The 23,743-nt window shown below is 39.3% G+C and overlaps 1 protein-coding gene across 1 annotated transcript in view; it reads left to right on the plus strand.

Moving 5' to 3' along the window:
• The window catches only part of LOC134177627 (receptor-type tyrosine-protein phosphatase F-like), a 15,486-nt gene extending 707 nt beyond the window's left edge, over positions 1-14,779 (plus strand). Inside the window, exons 2-13 of the mRNA XM_062644403.1 lie at positions 3,578-3,751; positions 3,832-3,856; positions 6,430-6,735; positions 9,090-9,146; positions 9,953-10,017; positions 10,124-10,192; positions 10,801-10,876; positions 12,924-13,223; positions 13,341-13,646; positions 13,708-14,022; positions 14,100-14,426; positions 14,493-14,779. Coding sequence (XP_062500387.1) covers positions 3,578-3,751; positions 3,832-3,856; positions 6,430-6,735; positions 9,090-9,146; positions 9,953-10,017; positions 10,124-10,192; positions 10,801-10,876; positions 12,924-13,223; positions 13,341-13,646; positions 13,708-14,022; positions 14,100-14,426; positions 14,493-14,779 — 2,307 coding nt within the window. The remainder of the gene's footprint in view (positions 1-3,577; positions 3,752-3,831; positions 3,857-6,429; positions 6,736-9,089; positions 9,147-9,952; positions 10,018-10,123; positions 10,193-10,800; positions 10,877-12,923; positions 13,224-13,340; positions 13,647-13,707; positions 14,023-14,099; positions 14,427-14,492) is intronic.
• Positions 14,780-23,743: the final 8,964 nt, after the last annotated feature.

The following is a 23,743-nucleotide window of genomic DNA, read 5'->3' on the forward strand; positions in this document are numbered from 1 at the left end:
CAGCCATTTCAGATGACGACTTGTCAGACACAACTAATCAAGAAATTGATATGAAACCTAACTTTGAAGTGTAGTTGCAGCTTAAATATTGTACTTGTAAAAGAACCACTATCAAGTATTCTAAGCAGACAGCTACATGCAAGTGCGTGCAGGCGTGCACACACACACAGACGAACAGAAAGACAGACAGACAGACAGACAGACAGACAGACAGACAGAAAGACAGACAGACAGACAGACAGACAGAAAGACAGACAGACAGACAGACAGACAGACAGAAAGACAGACAGACAGACAGACAGACAGACAGACAGACAGACAGACAGACAGACAGACAGACAGACAGACAGACAGACAGACAGACAGACAGACAGGCAGACAGATAGACAGACAAACAGACATACAGACAGACAGACAGGCAGACAGACAGACAAACAGACAGACATACTCACACTTACACACACACACACACACACACACACACACACACACACACACAAACAAACAAACAAACACACACTCACAAACACACACACACACACACACACACACACACACACACACACACACACACACACACACACACACACACACAATGCTTGCTTACATGTAAAGTAAATATTACAAGTCTGATGCTTGAAAATGCATAAACCAGGTTTGTTTTTAGCAGATCAAGATGACAATGATCAAGACCACAATGATGAAGAAGCAGATAAAGATGATAATGAAAACAACATTCATGCTAGTGACATGAATGTTTTTTGAATTTTGAAACAAACAGCATGGACTCTGAAGCAAACGAATTTAATGAAAGCATTTATCCGGAGTGCCAGATGACAGTTGAATCAAGTGCACTGCTAATGAGGTCGTTTGTGCTGAAACATAAGCTGACTACAAAAGCTACATCTGAATTATTACATCTGGTAGCTGCTCATTTTCCTGTAAAACGCAAGGATTCACCTCTTTGTAAGGGTTACTATAATACACATGGCACTAACCATTCAAGATGCATCAATGCAATTGGTCTTCTTCTTTAAAGTACAGAAGCGTTGTCATGAAGTATTAACAACGATACATGCCCATGCACAAATCCAACTTGCATAGTAGTGACATTACCTGTGCACCAGTTTATGACAGTTCAAATAGCAGATACTCTTCGTCAACTATTTACAGGTATACGCCATCTTCAAGCCAACTATAAATATTTCTTTTAAATTTTAATTTTGACATCTCTTGGTTAGAAAAGTCTTTATGTGACCAACTGGCCGCCACCTATCAAAGAAGAGTCAAATTTCCAGATAGCCGAGATGTGACATCAGGTCCAATTTATCGTCAACTATCAAAGTCTGATCCGGACTTTTCTACTCCATGAAGCATCACTCTAACACTACATACAGATGGAGTTAGTGTCTTTAAGTCATCATCTCAGTCTATTTCGCTAGTGTATCTAACTGTAAATGAGTTGCCACTACATTCAAGGCAAGTACAAATACACCTTTCAGACCTCGACACTAACGTAATTCATTTGGTCTTCTAGATTTTTCATCAAAAACACTCTGATATGCGGTTTGTGGTATTTACCTGTGAGGCCATCAGTGCACTGGCTTTTAAAGCCAATGCTTGAAGAGTTAGTTCAACTTGAAAAACACAAGTGGCACATGTGAATTGCATGGTTAAAAATCTTCTCGTTTCTGTAACATGTGTTTATTCAAGCGAATACTTTGACAGTCCATATGGGAAGAAGCTATGCCGAGCAAAGCTAATGTTGATATTTTGCGATTAACCAACAAGAGCTTTGCTTTCCAATATGAAGCAATACAATGAAGAAATGTCCTGCCTTTACAGCTTACAATCAGGAACTACAAACCCAACAAACCATCTACACAGATATTGGACCTACAATAACATAATCTGTTTACGGAACAACAAAGACTTTCGTCAACATGCAAAGAAAGCCTATGAAGACTAACAACCAGTATGTTGATTGCTAACTAAAAAATAACACAACTAATAAACGTACCATTGTTCTGTATATTAGAGTGAAGGAATAAAAGGTGTGTGTGCATTGGCAAGAATTCAGTCACTGGACTTAATAAAATTTTGCTTCATAGACTGGATGCACTCAGTGCTTTTAGGTGTAATGCGCACACTGTTTGGGTTGTGGGTATATAAGCAAAATGAAATTTTGAGTCAACCGGTCAAATTCTGTCATATTGATGTTATATCAGTGCATGGTCAGCTGCTATAGTCATGTGATAAACTGTTTTAGCTAGCATTAGTAGATAGCCGTTTGTTGTCTATTTCAATGCCAGACTTCCTCAACAGATACCTAGATCTATAAAGGACTGGACAAACTGGAAAGGTAACGGTGTTCAAAATCCTGTAATCAGTTGACTTTGATAGATGCTATCGTTAATTTCAGCCAGCGAATTCCGATCACTTCATCTTTACTATGGTCTACCTGTTATGAGAGGTGTTCTAAATCAAGACCTCTATTTTTGCAGTGCTAGTGTCAGCAATGCATCAGCTGTCCATGACTAGCATTACACCATCACATGCCGAACAAACATTTAAACGTTTGGACGTTTTTTGCAATCAATTTGGAATACTTTATGGTAAGATAACAATCATTAGTTTATACATCCAACAGTTGATCTCACTATGTAGCTCTTTTAGGGCTTGAATTGTCAACTATGAATATCCACCCTCTCCGACACCTACCACAATGTGCCTATGAGTGGGGTTCACTCAGGAGATATTCCCTACTTTGGTTTGAAAATTTGAATGGAATTATGCAACAGTTATGACCTAGTACAGAATATGTATGCAGTCAGTTGACAATTGATTGTTATATCACAATATACTGCATGCTACATGTTATGCAGATCCAGATTACAAATGCTATTGCTCTAATAAAAACGGTGCCAAAAGTTATTGTCAACAAATTGGCTTAACAATTTCTCACAAGCAGCTATGGCAATTACAAAAACTTTGGCTTGATAAAGCCCATAACCAGATAAGAATAACTGCATGTCATTGTTGTCAGTCCTTCTCAAAATTAGATTCTCTCTAACAAGAAGTGTGTTGATCTATCACAACAGGTTGAATGCAGACATAGACTCCATTAAACCAAAAATTGCTGCGAGGAAAATGACAACGAGTAATGCCATACAAGTGCAACTCGATGCAACAATCAGAAAATTGGAAATGGAACCAGAAGTACACACCACATCTACTGTCAGAAGCCATTATGCTCAAATCAATGTAAACAACACAATTTGAGTAACAAGTTACAATAAGTAACACAATTTTCAGGTGTTACCGTTTCACGCCAAATGCCATCAGCCCGACTTGTTTCTCTGCTTCTTGTTCTCAATGTCTGTTTGCGTTTCCACGCGACTGCAGGTGCGTTCATCGAGTTGTAGTCTACGTACGTGTCAAGAACCACAACTTGACAAGGATGGTGGGACTTAGATTGACATTCATTGCTCAGACATTCAGACAATATGCGGTTTCACCATCTTCTCGCCTGTCTGGTTGCTTTTTGTTGTAAAAAATTGTTGAGACTGATTCATAGAGTGCTCCCAGCCAGTGTGCGTGGTGTGAAGGTCTATGTCATCCTCAGTCTGTTGTTGACACGCTTGTGGTCGGCTGGTATTGCCTTGGAGCGCGCGTTAGGGACTGTTGTGAAGTGGATGGTTGGCAGCGGCATGTGAAGCGCGAGAGTGGAGAGTCGACGGGGAGTTCGGTGGTTGTGTGTTGGCGGATGCGTTGGGAATGGAATGTCCTGTTGTTTAGTTTTGTGTACTAAAAATATTTGTGATGTTTTAGTGTTTTGAGTTTGGTATGCAGGCTGGTATGTTGATGGGAAATGAGGTAGACAGATGTTCAGTAGTTTAGGGCTGGTTTCTGTAGATCTATTGCTAAGAAGGAAATGTTTAGATTGGGAGGTAGATTTCAATGTTGAAAAATGAAGTAGACGGACGGGAGGGGAGGTAGGCAGGCAGGCAGGCAGGCAGACAGACAGACAGACAGACAAACACGCACACAGAAAGACATAGAAACTGACAAACACACAGACAGACAGACAGACAGGCAGACAAACACACAGACAGACAGACGAAGACAGACACACTGACAGAAAGACGGAGACTGACAAACACACAGACAGACAGACAAAGATAGACCCACTGACAGCCAAACAGACAAAGACAGACCCAATGACAGACAGACAGACAGACAGACAGACAGACAGAGGCAAACAGAGGGTAGACATAAGTATGGACAGAATAATCAATGTGTCAGTAGAGCTTCACTAATCTCAACGACTTTGTACCACCTTTCGCAGATAACTGTTTGAATTCAAAATTCTTATCCCTGCTTCATCCCATATCATGCCACTCATCAACAGGCCATTTTAACATCTTTTCAAGACATTTCCAATTTGCATTTGGCAGATTTCATGAGCAATACTTAACCTCAAATCAGTCTCAGAATTCCAATGTGGTCTGAATTTGCAAAGCCCATGTGGATGGGAATAGGTTCTGCTGTTGAATGTTACAATGCTATACATGCTAAATCACACATCTAGGCCCTTCTAGGCAAGGCACCACCTGTAAGGCAAGGCGTCATCTGTGTCCAAGTTGAATTTGGAGGATTTAATTAAGTAAGATGCTTTTGGCAATGACGCAATAATAATTATTTTTGGCGCCACCTAACAGAATATATTAGAGTCTCAGTCATACACACTGAAGTGCTTGTGTGTAATATTACAAGTAATGCAATACAGTGTCTGTTTCCCGATGCTGATGGAAGGGATCTGTGGAGCTAGGAGCCCCCTACTAACGTACCATGCAGAGGAATAATAATTATCTAGGAACAGACTTTCAACTTTTCTTTACACCAAATCGTGAGACGGTCTTTTCTAATGACCACGCCTATTAAATATGTCTAAAGTAGGCATAGTTAGCAGCATATGTCAACTCAGGCCTACCATATGTGTTGACCCCGCTTTCTTTACCTTTTTGTGCGCGTGCCAAAATTTATCCTCGGACTTCCAAACGTTACTTTTACTGCATACCTCACCCGGATAGTCCAGATACAAGCAAGCAGAGCCGTCTACGAGAGTCTAGTTCAAATAATCCACTATTTCCAGAAAGACAGGGCTACACAAAGCGACTGTCAGCGTGCCTCACGGTAGGCTAGTCGGGAAAAAGGACTGGCAATCGTGAGAAATCGTGAGATTGCGAGACATGCCCGCTAATCGTGAGTCTCACGAAGAAATTGTGAGAGTTGAGAGTTGTAGGAAAGGCAGCAAAAGCAGTCTGGCACTGAGGTTCTAATAAAGACGCCTTCTGGATTGATAATTATTTCTAAGTAGGCCCTTTATGGTAACCAATATTTGTACAATGTAACTTTGTCATACCAAGCCTTGAAGATCCTCGCGTGGATCTCAAAAGTGGAAGGCTCATAAATATAGCTGAACATGTGACATCATAGTTATACGTTCAAAAATAATTCAACACTAAATGTAGGTTTATTATAAATTTTCAATAATTACATACTCGGAGACAGCTAATTATAAGAAATTGTATTGCACGAGCTATTTAGAGGAATGTGTCTTTTACTGACAACAGCAAATTGCGACACACAAGATCATCTACGCTCCTTTCAGCTCTCTAGTTGTCAATACGATGAGAAGTCTATGGTTTGCGACCTCAAGGAACCGCTGGCAGTGCCACGTTTATGTCTTTACTCTCATGGCTTATCAAAACTAAGATGTTTTAGGACCGCTTGATTCTCAAACAACCCGAGATTAAATAGTAAATCAGACCTCTCAACTCTTACGATTTTGTTGTGAGACTCACTATTTCTGGGCATGTCTCACGATCGCACGATTTGCATCTAATTTTCACAGTTGCCTGTTCTTTCGCCCGACAAGCTATCCTACCATGAGACACTCTGACAGTCTCTTTGAATTACCCAGACCCGTTAGCCCCATCTTTCCGGACAAAGTGGATTCTTTGAACTAGACTCTCTATATACGGCTCTGCTTGCTTGTATCTGGAGTAGACAATGGCATGGTATCAACCTGCAGTAAGAGTAACATTTGGAAGTTGAGGCGAAACCTTGGCAAACAGAAATGTAAAGCGAAACCAACACGGCTCTGACATAGTCTGCTAACCACGCCTACTTTTGATGGGCGTGTTTGTTTGCAAAAGTCATTCTAATGATTTGGTGCAAAAAGTGAAAGGCCTGTGAATGCAATAATAGTTTTAACGAACCACGCCCTCAAAACTGGGGCTAGCACCTACCTTAAGCCCATAGTACATGACGCTCTTGGTCATACATTCATGTGGGTAATGAAGATTGTTTGCTGTCGAATCACTTGAATCTTGTGCAAAGTCATTGTCTTGTTGTTGTTTGTAGGACTTTTGAAGTTTGTCGAAGCACCCTCGGGTATTGTCTATTATCCACCACACCCACTGCCAGGAAAGACAATCGTATGCAAGACTGATAAGGCGGCTGACATCAGCTGGGTTAGTGATGGCAGACATGGGAAGTTGGATGAAAATCGCTTCAACATCACCAGAGTGTCTGATAGGGAAAGTACAATGTATTTAACAGAACAATTTGTTGAGATGGATTTGATACGTGCTGCCTTACTGGCTATATCTCGTGTGCACTGCCATGCAGGAGGAGTAAACAGCAGCAGTTTTAAATTTAGGCTAGGAGGTTGGTATCTGTGCTTATGATTATGTTTCAATGGTTTGATATTTTATGTTGCTGTTGTTATTGTTGTTGTTGTTGTGTGTCTGTGTGTGTGTGCACAGATACATGCATGCAGTCATGCACACGCCCACACACACACACGCACGCACGCACACACACACACACACACAATTTTTCCCATTGTGAATTTACTTCTAATAGTCTATGGTCATTGCCTACTTGCCTTAATCTCAATACAGTCCATGTTAAAATCATTGCAAACATTAATAAATTATGATGATAAATTCATAAGAAAGAACTTTGACATGGCTCAATTTCTCTAGACTAGGTGATGGAGTTGTTGTTAGTTAGTCATTGATACTAGCCTCGTACCAGACCCTTTCGCGACGCAACGCCGGAGAGGGTCTCCATGGGATCATACCACTTACCGTTTATGCCATTAAATGATCAAATTGTCACCAAGCCTCAGGCTACTAGGAGGATTAGTCTAATAGTTATTCTCATGTGTCACACAGAATGTCTTGAAACTGACTTGACCTTCCATTCGTACTCTACTTGTTTCCTTTCAATGTTGGTATCCTGCCTCTACGCAAGCTCTACGTATTTGCCAACTCTCTGGGAGAGAGGACTTCCTCTCCAAGAGACTCTAGAGCGGAAGTCCTAGTCAACAGCGTGTTTGACGGCACGCACTGCCGAGCTCCAGATATTCCCGAATCGTACACGAGCTTCCCGATTCATGTTTTTAATTCTCATAGCCTATCACAGTAATAGAGAGGCGCCTAGTGCATCCCTATTCCAAGCTTCTAAGACTGCTGATCGAATCACATTGGACCTCATGAGACACAGCTTCAGATAACGTGAATCGAGCTCAGGATTGTGTGAATGAATCTTCTTCCGTATCACAGCTGGCATAACTTTGATGGAAGGATAGCTTCATAATTAACTAAGAGCATGAAAGTGTCGACGTTGGTGACGTGGGGTGACACTTACATGACGTGGAGTGACACTAGATGAAGAAAGTAGGCGGTATGATCCCAGACTCTCTCCGGCGTTGTCCTGTTATACGGGAACCAGGCACGACGGCGCAAGAGGTCTGGTTCGAGGCTAACTGATACTGTAGAACATGTTACTGTATTTAGAAATAAACAATGTTGATTGAACATTTCCTCACCTTCCTGTCTAAACGAGAGGCGAGTACTGTTTGTTGTTCCTGCTTGACACACAATAGAGCCAGTTAGCAGAGTACCAAGGACTGCTGTATTGGCGTCAGCTAGACTTTGGTACACAATCATGATACTAGAAGTGCTGTTCTCTTGAATAATACTGAAAGTCGTTAGATCCAAATCATTAAATAGGCTGTGCACCCATTTGATATTGGCAGTGACATTTGTTGTACATCTCACAGTTTTTACTGAACTGTTAGTTGGTGGGATGTACACAATACCTGATGGAGAGACCACAAACTTAACTTGGGCTAAAAACACAACAGAAAACATTAATTAAATAGCAGAAATATCAGAGTGATATTTAATTTTTGTAACATTGATAGGCACATGCAGATTTGTCTACATCTTATAGATGAGACAATTTGCCACATATGAAAGTCTATATTATATTGCTGTGTCCATGATTGCATCTTCACTCTTCTGAACACAAACAACTATATACATACATCACCATGCATAAAGAAACAGCAAGTTTTTTTGTTCTTTTGCACAAATTGTTATTTAATTGATTTATTTATTTCCTATATACCCTTCTCTCGCTTAATTTGACTAACCTATTAATTAAAAGAACTTCTTGAATAACATTCTGCATGTGCTCATCTTCAACCAAATTAAGTTTATAATTGTAAGCTGCTAGTTCACCAAAAAGGTGATTTTAAGCCTACATTTTGCATGAGTTTACAGAAAAAGACCAGGTGGATAATTGTGTACATGGAACACAACCATGCAGGATGAACCTTAGATATTAAATATTTGTACACATTAAAATAAATAGTTTACATAGCAGGAGCTATGTTATGTTGCCTTTAGCACTATATTAAAGGTTGTACTTTGACATATACACGAGAGGCACATAGTGTAGAAAAAATCAATTCTTGCAATTTTTTTACTGAAACAAAGACAAATACTCTCATAGATCTATTACTAGGTAACAGCAATCACCAAACAACAGAAGTATCAAAAACCTGACCTAGCTATATATACCAACGTTTATATATAACTATAATTATAATTATCCCTCACTATTATAGCTGCAAAACTTGAGTAGACTATCCGGGTACACGACATGCTTAGAGGCTACAAAGGAATTGTGTATTCTGTGTCCATACATGTATGTGCCACTGCACAAAGGTATCCGGTATTCATCATCCTCGCTAGAGAGACTGGATCGAGTCTACATTCCCGCAGGTAAGTCTGCTTCTAATTTACTCGATCATTAATATTTTATTTACCTACGTAGGTAGCCTACTGCTTCATCCACTGTAATAGTTTTGCAATGAATAGCGTTTGGTGAGTAGAGCTAGGAAGTTAGCTGTTTACTAAACTTAATTAATCCATTTCTAGCAACAGTGTTCTTTCTTTCTGAGCTGTACACGTTCTGGATATTTCAGACAGTTCGGATTGGGCACTCGAGCCTATGCTACCGTATATGTGCCATTGCAATAACTGTCGATGGTAGGATTAAGGTCAGTAGTGTGCCCAGTAGACACTCTCGTTTGCAACGAATCATCGTCTTACGAAACATACGTTATTGTGATTGTGTCGCTACTAGACAACGTATTCATTAAAGGGGATGGTCGCTGTCTAAAATTTAGCGGCGACGCAACGACACACCGCTAGGAGTCTCTGCACCAGCCCCTTTCCCTCTTCGACTGTAATAATTTTCGACTGGAACTTGGGAGGAGCTGGCTGCGCGAGACTTATACCGTTTCTGTGAACACATTTCTGGCATAAGTGGAGCAGTAGTGGAGAGTCACAAGGAATGACTACCGTAACATGCTTCTAGGCTAGCTAGCTATCTAGGATTGTCGCCTAGTGCCACGTAGCTGCACTGGAAATGTAACATTTTGTAAATCTAATTATCTGCACTAAATTCTGTGACAGCAGCTACACATTCTCTCAACAGTGGAATGTCTTCATCTAGACCCTATTCTGACTTACGCTATTGTTTAATTAAACTGAATGTCTATTACTGTTAACAATCATTGATTAAGATTACAATTGCTGCGGCAAGCTGGGTTCAGAATTGCTAGACAAAGCTGATATCTTACTATTCAATGTAAGTGTACTTAATTGTTTATTAGCTTATAGTTATATGTCTAGTACAAACTCTGACTTTACCATTGCTTGTCTTGTTTCACAATAATTGTCTTTCCGTGTGGTAGGAAGTTGGAATTAAGACTGTTCTCATGATATTTACAGCACGAGAAGTTTCAGACAGTGACAGCAGTGTGGTAAACATGTACCAAGAGCTGTATAGTGTATTGCATTAAGTAGTAACTTTGTAGATCTACGTCAATGTTTAAATAATTGCAACAGATTAATGGTAAGAGGTCATCGCTCATGTCACTCTACTCAATCGGTTTAATTTGGGTAGAATGATTCTTGTTGGTATTATAAGCAAGCTTTAATTGCTTGAACAATAAATCAAACTCATAATATACACACATTGTTGTGCTAGATTCAATTGTGTACTTGTACATATATAAACATGTCAGATCCAATTAGCAGTCTCAATCTAATTGTAAACTGTTCAGGTTGTGATGGCCTGGAATTGAAGTTTCACTGGTAATCGTTGTACCTTATGTCAGCATCAGCCAATACATATAATACCATATCATATGCGCATAGCATTTGGGAGTAATGTATAATGAGGTCAGAAAATTACAGGGGGCATCGCCCTCTTGGCCCACACAGTTTCTATGGCTATGCACAGTACTGTTTTATAACTGTTTCATTGTTTTCATTGTTATCTTGATGGTTGGCATTTACTTAATAATTTACTGCCAGTGAGGATTCTCTGGAGTAGGTAACTTCATAATGATGTTGATTTACCATTCAGGTTACTGCTGTACCATCTGTGTACCACTGGAACGTCATAAAATTTTCTGATTCAAATAGTCCAGTGGATGATGGAGGCAAACTGCATTGGTCCCTTAATTGGTACATAGAGATGTGCTAGAGGCACATTTGCCTACTGGAAACTGGGTAACCACTCTTGGATAATAGCCCTTCAATGCTAGACTTAAGCAAGGAAGTCTCTCCCCACCCCGCCGGATTGTCAATCACTACAGCGAGGATTGACAATCCGGGACTCCAATGACGAAGGCGGGGAGAGACTGGCTCGAGTCTACTTTAACAATAATGTGTTTGATATAGTAGAAGGTTTACATGGTCTGTGTACATGTGTTATATATATATATATATATATATATATAAATATATGTAATCCAGATGGTTTGACAGCTGGAATCCAGTCTTGGGTTTCATCATAGTTTTTTTTGTAGTTTCCTTTGTTACTCTACATTCCTTTGAACAACCTTCTCCCCTGATCCTTTTTCCAGACCCTTAACTCCAAGCCATTTTGTCGGTATCCAGCTATACTCTAGACACAAATTCATGTGTCATGTCATATGTACAGTTAGTACATGCTTTGGTATCATTTCTGATACGGACTGTACTGCACTTTTGGCATAATAAAGTTGGATACATCGTGGTCGATCTCGTATTTTTCATTTCTCAATGGGATTTGTAATAGGACTTGTAGTGCATCTACTTGGTAGAATGGATTGCACTTAGTGACTACCTTTTCCTCTGATCACAAGTGGTTTAAATCTACTTATATCCAAACCAGTTGTTTGTAATTATGTTATTCAATTCATGACTTTACATTTTGTAGTACGTAGATGGTGCACTACCATTTTCATTGTATACTATAGTTGCAACTAATACATATATTAGTATATATGCAGACTTTAGCAACAGAGGTCTCAACTCCATTATGTTTTTCCCCACCCTGTCAGTTTTGTAATCTAATATATAAAGCTCAAACTGTGTGTGTGTGTGTGTGTGTGTGTGTTCGCGTTTGGCGGCCACTTCTTTTGTCCGTTCGCAACCGAAATCGGCACGCACACTCGGCACGCACAGGGGAAGGTTTGCGTAAAAATTAAAAAAATTATGCACAGGGTCCCAATTCGAGGGGTCGACCCACGCGTGAAATTTCTCGATGACGCAAACGCTACACATAACAGTTCATTCGAACACACGCCCACACCAGTCCTGTGTAGACTGTACGTATCGTCATCCTTCGCAAAGCTTCGAGCAATCGAATATCTCGTGCCGACGAAACTTACTCTTCTAGCGCTTTCGTTTCTCTCCAAATTCTGATTGCATTTGCACCAAATCCAACCTACACGTTTTCTGCCGCAAGCGCTACACGGGGAGTGTGTCGATTTCTGTCGAAACAAGCGCGAAGAGCAAGATTCGAATTCATTCAGCATATCCGGGACCTCGCAACAAAAAGATTGCACGTGACGTGTCCACAGACCTATCTTTACACTACAGTATCTTGTCCGTACGAAGGACGGGCCATGTATACTAGTTTATCATAAAACTGTTTTCATATGTTCTGTACATGACAAGTGTGCAGCCAATATTGCTGCAGGCTTGACTGTGCCTACATTACCACAAAACTCTTGTAGGCATATTCATAAGAATTCAGTAATTTGCATTAGTAAGAATGTTGTAGCAATAAGTCCTTAATAAACAGACGCATCATTTATGAGACCTTTATACATTTCATTACCATGCAGTTGACTCAGTATTCTGTAACTAAGATAACATCCATTATTAGAATTATAAAGCATACATTCTCAATTATGTAATTAGTCTTCAATATTTTGCAGTCTTGATACTGTAAAATAAGTTACAGTATTAAGAAAATAATAGCATGGGGGCAGATTGATATAAGCCTTGCCAGTCGAGGTGTTAAGCCAATTTGAAGGTAAGAATATTAAACCCGTGATATAACAATTTATGCACTTTTTATTTTCTAGTTCATTGCATAGACTGCTTGTGGGCTTGCATATTTGTATTAAATTTGGTCAGCCAATGATTGCATATTACTTACTGTGTTCAGATAACATTCATTTCTGTAATTTATAATCACTGTATGGCTGATTGTAGCTGTTCCATCTGTGGAAACTCCTCCTGTTGATCAAACTGTGAATGAGGGTGCAGACTTTGTAGAATTCAACTGCACTTTTTCTCTGAGTATGCCTTTACCGACTGTTAGCTGGGTATTTACTAACAATGATGGTCACATGCAGACAGTAGAAAAGCAGCAAGAGCAGTCTCGGGATCCAGGTTCAAGAATAAGTGCAATTAGAATAACTTCAATTTTAAGGGACAAAAGTGGTCGTTATGATTGTGTTCTTAAGAATGAATTTGACAAAGTCACTTCATCAGCACATTTGACTGTACAATGTAAGTAATGAAATTTTGTAATTATTGATCAACACTAAGCTACTGATATATAGTATAAATTCTATACTGTTTTTACCTTATTCTGCACTAGACTAACTGTCTTGTTCCATTTATTAGATTTTGATGGTGTCAATCTTACTGTTATTCCAAGCAATCAACTTGTATCTAAATCACAAGGAACTTTAGTCATTAACGTGTCATCAGTTCCAGCTGCAACTGAGATACGTCTGAGTCAAAATAATGTTGTATTTTTCTCATTATCTAACGGAAATCTCAACAGACCAATAGGAACTATCATTGTGAATAAGAACAATCACATACAGTACATCTTTACCGTTAATAAAAGCTGGAATGCTACGGTAATAGCATATGTTAACCATTTGCTTGGGAATGACATTGCGACTCAAGTTATTAACGTAATTGGTGAGTGACGTCACAAGTTATCTGTCATTAACTTACGCCAAAACTTTCTTGTATTTTTTAGATCCTCCTGGTCCTATTAATGTGTCTGTAAACACTATTAGTATCTGCCATAGTGATCGTTTGCTGGTTATATGGAATGTGGTTAGAAAGGGTGGACAAATTGCAAACTACAAAGTGACCTGGAAAAAAGGATGTATTGATTCTATGACGATCGACTCACAAACCTGGATGGTATCAAATAATCCTCTATTTACGCAGGAGGGAGGACAATACGCAATATCTGGCTTGGAGAGCAAAACGATGTATTGCGTAGAGGTGGAAGCAACTAACAATGATGGGTCAACAACAGCAATGGCCAGTGCAACTACACTATCAGGTGTGTTTGTAACATCTTAATACACTTGTAGTTATCTGTACTTTGTAATATATATATGGTGTGTTTGTTTGCTGTAGTTCCGGACAAGCCTGTTCTGTTTTGTGATCATACGTTTGCAACAACAACAAGTATAGTATTAAACTGGACAGTCAGCGACGACGGTGGTGATGACATTGTACAATACAATGTTATGTTGAGTAAAGATCAGCAGTTTACACAGATAGTGTATTCAAGGAATCTATTTGTCTTTAACAATACTGATTTGTCAGAAAAGGGTGGAACGTTTACTGTGCCAGGTCTTACTAATGGAGCAACACACTACACGAAGGTTGCAGCAAAGAATTGTGTTGGTGCGAGTGTTTCTGCTACACAGTCGTGCTCTACATGCTGTGATAGCTCTATCTGTAAGCAGTTGTGTATTGTATATGTTAACTATTGTTTGCTGTCATAAACATTATTTGTTGTACAAGATCCATTTTCGCAACCACGAGCAGCCAAAGAAGTATTTACATCTGATGACACCATAACACTGATAGTAAAGGCTCCTGATCTTGGCTTCTTTGTTAGAGATTTAATGTCTGCGAAAGTTCTCGAGTCATCTTTTTCTGTCAGCAATGGTATTGTAACTATTACCATAGCAGGACTCAAGGCAGGAGCAAATTATACGGTTCAAGTGTATGCAGCAGCTGATCAGTCACAGAAGCGTCCAGTAGGACAACCAGTCACAGTAAGTATTCAAATATGCAAACACAGTTAGTAACAGCATCATTCAAATTCTAAACTATTAATTAATTAATATTAAATTAATATTATTATTGCATAAATTGGCAGCTAGCATTGTCTCCAACCAGTGACATTCAGAAAATATTATTCATGAATTATTGTAGGTTGAATATAAATATTGAAACGAATGTTGTATTACCTTCTAACTGTAGGTGGATTGTCGTCGGGAGTCATAGCTGCAATTGCTGCTCCGCCTGTCATCATAGTCGTGATTGTCTCTCTTGTTCTCTGGGGGTTTAAAGGCAGAAGAGCATCTACAGAGTCCAGACCTTCACACGTAGAAACTACAGAAGATATAAGATCTGATCATGATACTGTAATGAGTCAGTCCAGTGCCAATATATACATATCTGCTGCATTCAAGTTCATGGCAGGAGGAGGAAATCCAAGATCAGAAATCAGAATGCAGGAATCGAGCGTCTATGGTGTTGGCAAGATGCAACAGCCTGCCCATCATGTTCCACAGTATGAAGTTGTGATGTAAGGTTAAGTCACGTGACGGAATAACAAGCAATGTACAAATTGCACGCTTGTTGTGTTTTGCTGTTTGACTAAGCGCTAACTTAGTGATTTAGTCTTTTCTCGTTGCGCCTGTCGATTTGCAAGGGGAGTAATGAACGTAATAAAAAGAACGTAGTTATTGACTTACCAGCAATGGTGAACAGACTGTGGCATCTTCATTCCGTATAACATCATCAGATCGCGATCATCCGTTTCAATCTAACGACCATATAAAACGAGGCTTCATTCATGCCATTTTTGCGCGAGTACACGCAACGGTACTGCAGTATAACACGTGCCAAGCGTTGGCGTAGTTGCGAGCATGCGCATACTCTAACCGGAACCGAGAGTAAACATGTACTGCTGATCGATATTTTAAACTTTGTAGACAATTTAAAAAGTACATGTACAGTAGTACGGGGACGTTGTGCAAGCCAGTACGATACACTGATGATGCTTAAGTAACAGATTTGATTGCTAATTGTACATGCAGCACTTTTAGTAGTTTGTACTCTAGCTGTTTACCAGATGATGGTAAGAATCAGTTTTTACAGTTTTCACAGAACGTCTATTTTTTAGCTATATAGGGCGTTGTTTACAAGAGATAGATGTTGCAATAAATATAATGGAATAGAAGAAGTATTTTAAGCAGATATATATATGGCTAGCAAACGTCACATCTAGAAGCAATAACATAAAATAACACCATAGCATTTATATTCAAGCAAAGACAAAGACGTATTGCACTAAAATGCTGTGCTTATTCTTAATTAGTTATTTTAACTGGCCTTGTGCAAGTCTCAACAGTTATATATAGAAAAGCACTGAATAGTCAAAACACGCATATATAAACATCTTTTGTCTACGTAGCTGCAGTGCATAACCAGAAGAAGAGTGATCAACGAATCACAACATGCAAAATAACTCCTAAGCAATTTTGTATGTAATTAAGAAACTCATTTACTACAGAAATAATATTTGTTTATGTCCTTCAGCTGTCTCTACGTGTTGGACACGGTTGTATTGGTAGTAGCAACTTGCATGGGTATCGTTGCATATGCTTGTGATTCCTGCATCTTTGCTACCGAGTCAGTGGGTGTTCTCTCCCTTTCCACCACGCCATATGCACTTGATTGTTGCATCACTGTGTCAGAGATTGGAGTTTGCAATGGGCCTGCATACACTTGAACTGTCTAGTTTGCTTCTGCCTCCAGTCCGTTATGGTAATAGTTACAATACCATTCTCAACAGAAGATGATGACTGGAGTTTGTCAGCAGATGCTACATCTTAAACAATGTATTTGTCAATTTGGCAATTCAAGTCAGGAGCCTTTACTGTCAGTGTTATGGCGTCATCAGACAAAATACTTCTTTGGCTGCTTGCGGCTGCAATAATGGACGAAACAATACATGAATACAAACAACTACTAACAAGTACACTGATCACAGCGTGTAGAGCAAGACTGTGTAGCAGGAACACTGGCACCAACACAATTTCTTGCAACAACCTTTGCATAATATGTTGTTCTTCCAGAAAGACCTGGCACAGTAACCATTCCACACTTCTGTGTCAACTCAGAATTGTCAACCACAAGCAGCTTCTTTGAATGTGCCATCAGCGTAAAATTCAGATCTTTACTCAACACTACAGCATAATGTGAAACGTCATCACCACCATTGCTGCTTACTACCCAAGTCATTGCTACACTTGTATTTTTGGTCAATGTGGAATTACATTGAAGTTCAGGCTGGTTTGGGACTAGAACAAAGCCATATCAACATATTGCAAGTGCAGGTAGCTACAAGTGCAAGTAACTAAGAAGTCATAAACACACCAGACAGTGTAGATGCTTTGACTGTCGTGGACATTGATCCAACTCGGTCATACGTACAAACACTTGTAGCCACACAGTACAGTACACATACAGCAAGAAGGCTCTCGTCAAGGCTTGCCCTAATGAAAATTGACTTAACGCGCGATAGTGCCCGCTAGTGCGCGCTAGTTCAAATTCATTCATTTGACCTACGTGATAGAATTGTGGTTCGTGGCCATGCCTTTTAAGCCACAGAAGGAATCATTGCGGCTTAGAGGTGAATGTCTACCTCTCGTCAACGCAGTGACTGAGTCTGTTTACTGGACTTTTACTCCATTCAGGCCTGTTGTGTATCTTGCTACTGTTTCGATATTCTGAAAGGCAGTCACTTCCTATTTTGGAAATAGACCCGTAAAACGGGCAAGATCTTCTCGAAAACGTTAATCTAACATTTACGTGTACTTTTGGATTTACAGCCGACAGGCTTAATAGTGCAGTTTCAGTCACACACAGAGCTGAGATATCAGTAGAAACACTCCTAGTTGGTAAAGTACAAAATGTAGTAAACGGGCTAAGCAACGCTGGTACAACGTACAACGGCACGTTAAATCGAGTTACAGTCTCTGTTACGACTACCAGAACTCGCAATAATATGACCTTCTCATTAATTAACAGATAGTCGAGTGGTAAGGAGATGATTAAATCTTCTCAACCAATTTTTGTAAAATGTAAATATATCTGCAATGATATGATTATGTGTTTGTTATAATATGTTTGTGTATCTCCTTTAGATGGTCCTTTAAGAAACGTATCTGGAAGCACTAGATGTACTAGCACCACTTTTATGGGTTCAAGTGCCTCTGTCATTCTGAATGCAAGTCAGATCACTGAACATTCTGCAATTCCACAATAACTGTAATGTGGAGATGGGAAGATAATGATGAGTTAATATCAGAACAAGTCAGCGGCCAATACGCAAATTTTTTGAATGTCACTGTAACAAGAGATGTTAAACTTCGAGAAATAATTGCATTATACGTAACAAAATAGGTCACACAATGCAGACGTTTAATCTGCAGTTTGCCAAATGTAAGCTGTTGCTATGCAACATATTGGAATGAATCATTGGATTTTTACTGTTTTATAATGACAGTTGTTCCAGGACTTATTACCGCACTAAAGTGTACTGAAAGTGACGGTGGTTACAGTTTTTCATGGAATTCCCTTCCTGATAATGGTAGTGAAGCAGTTAGTACATACTGCTATGGTCACATTACGGGCCAAAATTCTGACTGCCCCAGAAATAGTTACAAATGCCAAGAAAATTCCAGAACAGCTAAAGAAAATGCACTCCAACATGGAAATTCATATTTCTTCTATGTTTATGCAGTCAATAGTGTGGAAAGAGAAAATTGTCTAACAGAGACAGTGGCAACAGTGCTAGGTAAACAAATTGTAAATTTCTGTATATTGCATTAGTTTTTTATAATGCTTCATTTGTTGTACAGGTTCTCCTCTAAATGTTAGTGTGCAACCATCAAGTACATATTTTTGGGTTAAATTCAGTCCTCCGTTTATGTCTGATGATGATGGTGATGATTTGAAAGTACTTGAGTATTATATTGAGTATCAGGAGCAAGGGTCATCTATGGCTCCTTTGCAAGTGACATTGATATCTGTAGGCTATCAAATGGAAACAGCCATTTCTGACCTGAAATCTAATACAACTTGCTTAATTCGTGTGTTTGCAAGGAGTGACATTGGAAATGGAAGTAAATCGGCATTTAATGCAACTGCTTTACGTATAGGTGTTCTAGTACAATGGTACTTGTATTTCTTTTCGGACTTGATTTGTGTCATCAGGTGAGGTGAGTCAAGTGCAAAATGTGAAAGCTACAGTAATCTCATCTACTGAAATTTATGTCACTTGGGACAAACCAGATGCAGGCGGTGCAGGTTTTGCAATCAAACGCTATATTGTTAAAGTATATCGCCAAGACAGCACGTCTGTGGAGAAATCAGTTGAAAATGATGGATCTCAGACAACTGCTACTCTAATTGGTCTTTCAGGAAGTACAGCATACAGGACAGAAGTTAGTGCTACCAATGGTCAGAACACAGATGCACCATCAGAGAGAACTCTAGCTACAACTGAGTAGAAGTCAAGCCCAGGTAAAGGAATTCATACAGCAAACTACTTTTGTTTGTTTGTCATTTTGACTTTTCACGTACAAAATTCCGCACCATTTACTTTGTCTGGCATAACGTGCGCTTAAAGACGTTACCGTGTACTTTGTGTTAAAGTGTAATTGTAGTTCACGACATGATTGTGCAGTGAAGTAAACAGAAATGAAGAAATATGCAATTATCAATGGGCGTATGAAATACACCAGTGTCTCTTAATTAATTAAACTTGTACAGTGCAGTGTAAGATATTTATAAATTGAAAAGCGGTGTCTAGATTATTACAACTAAAATGGTAAAAACAATTTATGCAATAATAATTGTCGGACATAAATTTGCTATTTGATTATCTCGTCTTTATACTCAATGTTAGTATAATAACATGTCACGTGATAATACCTTGTAAAGTATATTGACTGTAGTAGCAGATCTATACGTTATTGTGTACATAGGTTAAATGTCTCTAAGCTATAGTAAGCTTTTTTGCTAATGGTACCGTACTTACTGCTCATATTTAGCAACTAGACTGCTCCATATTTGCGGTAGTTGGCATACTTCGTTATCCATAATTAGAACTGACAGGCCTTTATATTGATTTGCTATAATAATAAAATGAAATAGTCTAGAGCACACGTTTACTTTTATAATGATCAGTGCGCGTAAACCAACAAAAAAGAACGAGGAGAACGCAAGCTGGCCGTCATGCATGAGTGGCTAGAATAATCAATGTGCAGAACGAACAAGTTATTCTTTCCACTGGCATACATAGGAAGGGGGCTGGAGTAATCACTTTCGCTCAATGTAAGGACTAAAATTTTCTGTGCCAGTGACTTTTGCAAATCTGTGTAACACGGTCTGGCAAGCGAGGTAGTTTTTGCATACTCGACATTCATGGTATGTAGCTCCCCGCTAGTGAGCATTTTCCTACGCTACTGCTTTCGTAGACTACCTACAGCCGAAGCATCGTTCGTTGAAGGGTTTGTGTCAGCCACAGCCTTGCAAATCCTACAGATCAGTTATATAGAACGCACCAATCGTCCAACAAATTATGTTCTACTAAAATTGCGAAACAGTAAAAATGGCAGTTGCTATTAGGTAAATAATGCAAATGCGTATTCAAGAAGTGTGTGTGTGTGTGTGTGTGTGTGTGCGTGTGTGTGTTTGTGTGCGTGTGTACGTGTGTGTGTGTGTGTGTGCGTGCGTGCGTGCGTGCTTGTGTGCGCGTGTGATGAAGATAAACATCGCCTTCTTCCGAAGTCAAAAAACAATATGGGCGTCTCTGACCTGCTATTGATATTAAGTACCTTACATATAATCCGGGATACGAAAATAAAGGGTGTAAATAAAATGGCGTGGGAGGAACAGAAGAGATTGTTGTGTCTTACAGGTAACTAGCGTTTCGTCGATATAGCGATTTACGCGTACTTTTATTTGATTTTTAGGATTTTCGTTTATCTTGTTGCTTTGGAAATGTATCGAAGTGCAGCTACTTCCTCTTCTAGAGACAGATCCGAAGAACGTACAAGATCTTCGCGAAAAAATGGAACTCAAGCTGAAATGTACTTTTGGACCGTCGTTTGGCAATTCAATTGTAGTCACACAGGGATCTGTGATGGAACATACAGCGATAACAGCCAGTGACGTACCAGCTGCAGTGAAAGGGTTGAAGAGCGTTCGTATAACGCAGAAAATTGTGTCTGGGACTATTCAATTTGCTGTCTACGTTAACACTAACAGAAGTCTCAATAACTTGACCTTCTCGTGCTCATCAGATTTTGCAAATTGGGTGCAGGTGATTAACTCTACTCAACCAATTGTTGTAAAATGTAAGTATTTCTGTGATTGGTTAACTTTAGTTATGTATGGATTTGTGTATCTTTTTCAGATGGTCCTTCTAGAAATGTACCCGGCAGCACTAGGTGTCCTAGTAGTACTTCTACAGGTTCACGTGCAACTGTTATTCTTGATGCAAGTCAGATAGTTGAAGATCCTGGTGTTCCTACAGCAACTGTAATGTGGAAGTGGAAAGATAATGATGAGGCAATATCAGGACAAGTCAGTGGACAATACGAAAATTTCTTGAATGTCACTGTGACAAGAGATGATAGGCTTCGAGAAATAATTGCATTATATGATAACACAATAAGTCATACAATGCAAACGTGGAATATTCAGTGTCTCAAATGTAAGCTGTTGCTATAAAGCATATTAGAATGCATCATTTCTATATTTACTGTTTTGTTATGACAGTTGTTCCAGGAATTAGTAATGGACTCACATGTAATAGAAGTGTTGTTGGCTACAGCTGCTCATGGAGTCCCCCTTCTGATGATGGTGGTGAAGCAGTGACCGCATACTGCTATGGTCATGTTTCAGGACCAAATGCTGTATGTCCACCGACTAGTTCCAATTGTCAACTCAATTCTAGAAAAACTGAAGAAAACGTACTCCAACAGGCGACTTCATATCTTTTCTATGTTTATGCAGTCAATAGTGTGGGAAGAGGAAACTGCTCAACAGAGATAGTGACAACAGTACTAGGTACACTAATTGTAAATTTGTAAAAGTGAGCATGGTTATAGGATTATTTGTATTTGCTGCGCAGATCCTCCTCTAAATATCAGTGTGCAAGCATCACGACTGTCCATTCGTGTAAAATGGAGTCCTCCAGTGAGGAATGACAATGGTGATGATTTGAAAGTACGTGAGTATTACATTGAATATAGCGTGCAAGGATCAGCTGTGGTCCCTTTGCAAGTGATTGTTATGGGAAATATAGTAGAAAGAGACATTTCCAACTTGCAATCTAATACAACATACTCAATTCGTGTGTTTGCAAGGACTGACCTTGGCAATGGAAGCAAATCAGCTCCTCTTACGGTAACTACTTTTCGTGAAGGTGTTTATAATTATACATGTTGCTTTGCTTTTCCTTAATTAATTAATGTGTGTTATTAGGTGAGGTGAGTCAAGTGCAAAATGTGAAAGCTACAGCAATCTCATCTACTGACATTTATGTAACTTGGGACAAACCAGACGCAGGCGGTGCAGACTTTTCAATCAAACGTTATATCGTCAAAGTATACCGTCAAGGCAGCACGTCTGTGAAGAAATCAGTTGAAGTTGATGGATCTCAGACAACAGCTACCATATCTGGTCTCTCAGAAAGTGCAGCATATAGAATAGAAGTTAGTGCTGACAGTGGTCAGAACACAGGTGCACCATCGGAGGGAACTCTAGTTACAACAGAGAAGAAGTCAAGCTCAGGTAAACGCATGCACCGTTACAGCAAACTATTTCTTTTGCTTGTCAGTTTGCCTCTTCACGTACAAACATGCGCTCCACTTTGGTTACAAAGTATTAGAAATGCAAATTGATCATCTGTCTCCTGACCACGTGTCACAAGACAGAGATTGAGGAACTCGCAGTTGTGTACAGGTGTCAGCAGAAGTACTATTCCAAGTTTGGATTTGTACGGCGTACGCCTACGAGTCCCTAATATTGAATGTTCATCCTTAAATATACAGCATGATTCGGATTATATTTAAAAGCCGGCGCGTATAATCCTATATATTAATCAGTAAGGTACAAGTAGCACAATATAAACAAATTAATTAAAAACAGTTAATTAATAGTACAGTAGATTATTGTGAATTAGCAAATTGTCTCATTCCTGTTGTTGCTGCTATTTATAGGCGACAGTATCAGCTCAACGGTTATTGGTGGAGCCGTTGCGGGAGGCATTGTCGGCATTTTTTTAGTTATTGGCATTAGTTTGTACTACAGATTCAGAATACAGAAAGCGAAAGAAAAAGGTAGTGATCTTCCTCAGCCAACAGAAACTATAACAACGTCAGCAGCTTACGGCATTATCAGCAGCAGTTCTTCTCAAGAAATTTCCGCTTACGCAACCGTGGACATGGTGGATGCTACCAGTTTGCAGAGTTTGTCACCCATGACGTCAAATCCTGCTTATTCAACGACAACTCAATTTTGATTTGAAATTTATGTCAATACAACCAATCTGTTTCAACTTATCTTTCTTACTTGATCATATTCTGTATACACTTAGCTCTTACAGCACGTGATGACTTCTTTCTTATATTACACATTACAATATTGACTATTCAAATTGAGTAATAACATGTCACGTGATAATAGTTTGTAAAGGCTTAGGTGGTTAGTATAAGCAGATCTATGTCTTTATTTAGATGTACATTGTCTTCTAGCAATAGTAAGCTCTAGTTTATTGGCTAATTAATGCATATACCCACATTTGTTGTTGCTTGCATACTCAACCATCCCACGGACTTGCTATACTAATAAAATTAATAATTTGAAGCATTCGTTTGCTATCAGTATGATGAAAGTGGACAATTGCACGTAAACAAAAAATAGACGTAAGAATAGAACGCAAGCCGTCACCTCTTAGTGTGCGT

Source organism: Corticium candelabrum, chromosome 3 (assembly GCF_963422355.1).
Source record: "Corticium candelabrum chromosome 3, ooCorCand1.1, whole genome shotgun sequence".
Taxonomy (NCBI): domain Eukaryota; kingdom Metazoa; phylum Porifera; class Homoscleromorpha; order Homosclerophorida; family Plakinidae; genus Corticium; species Corticium candelabrum.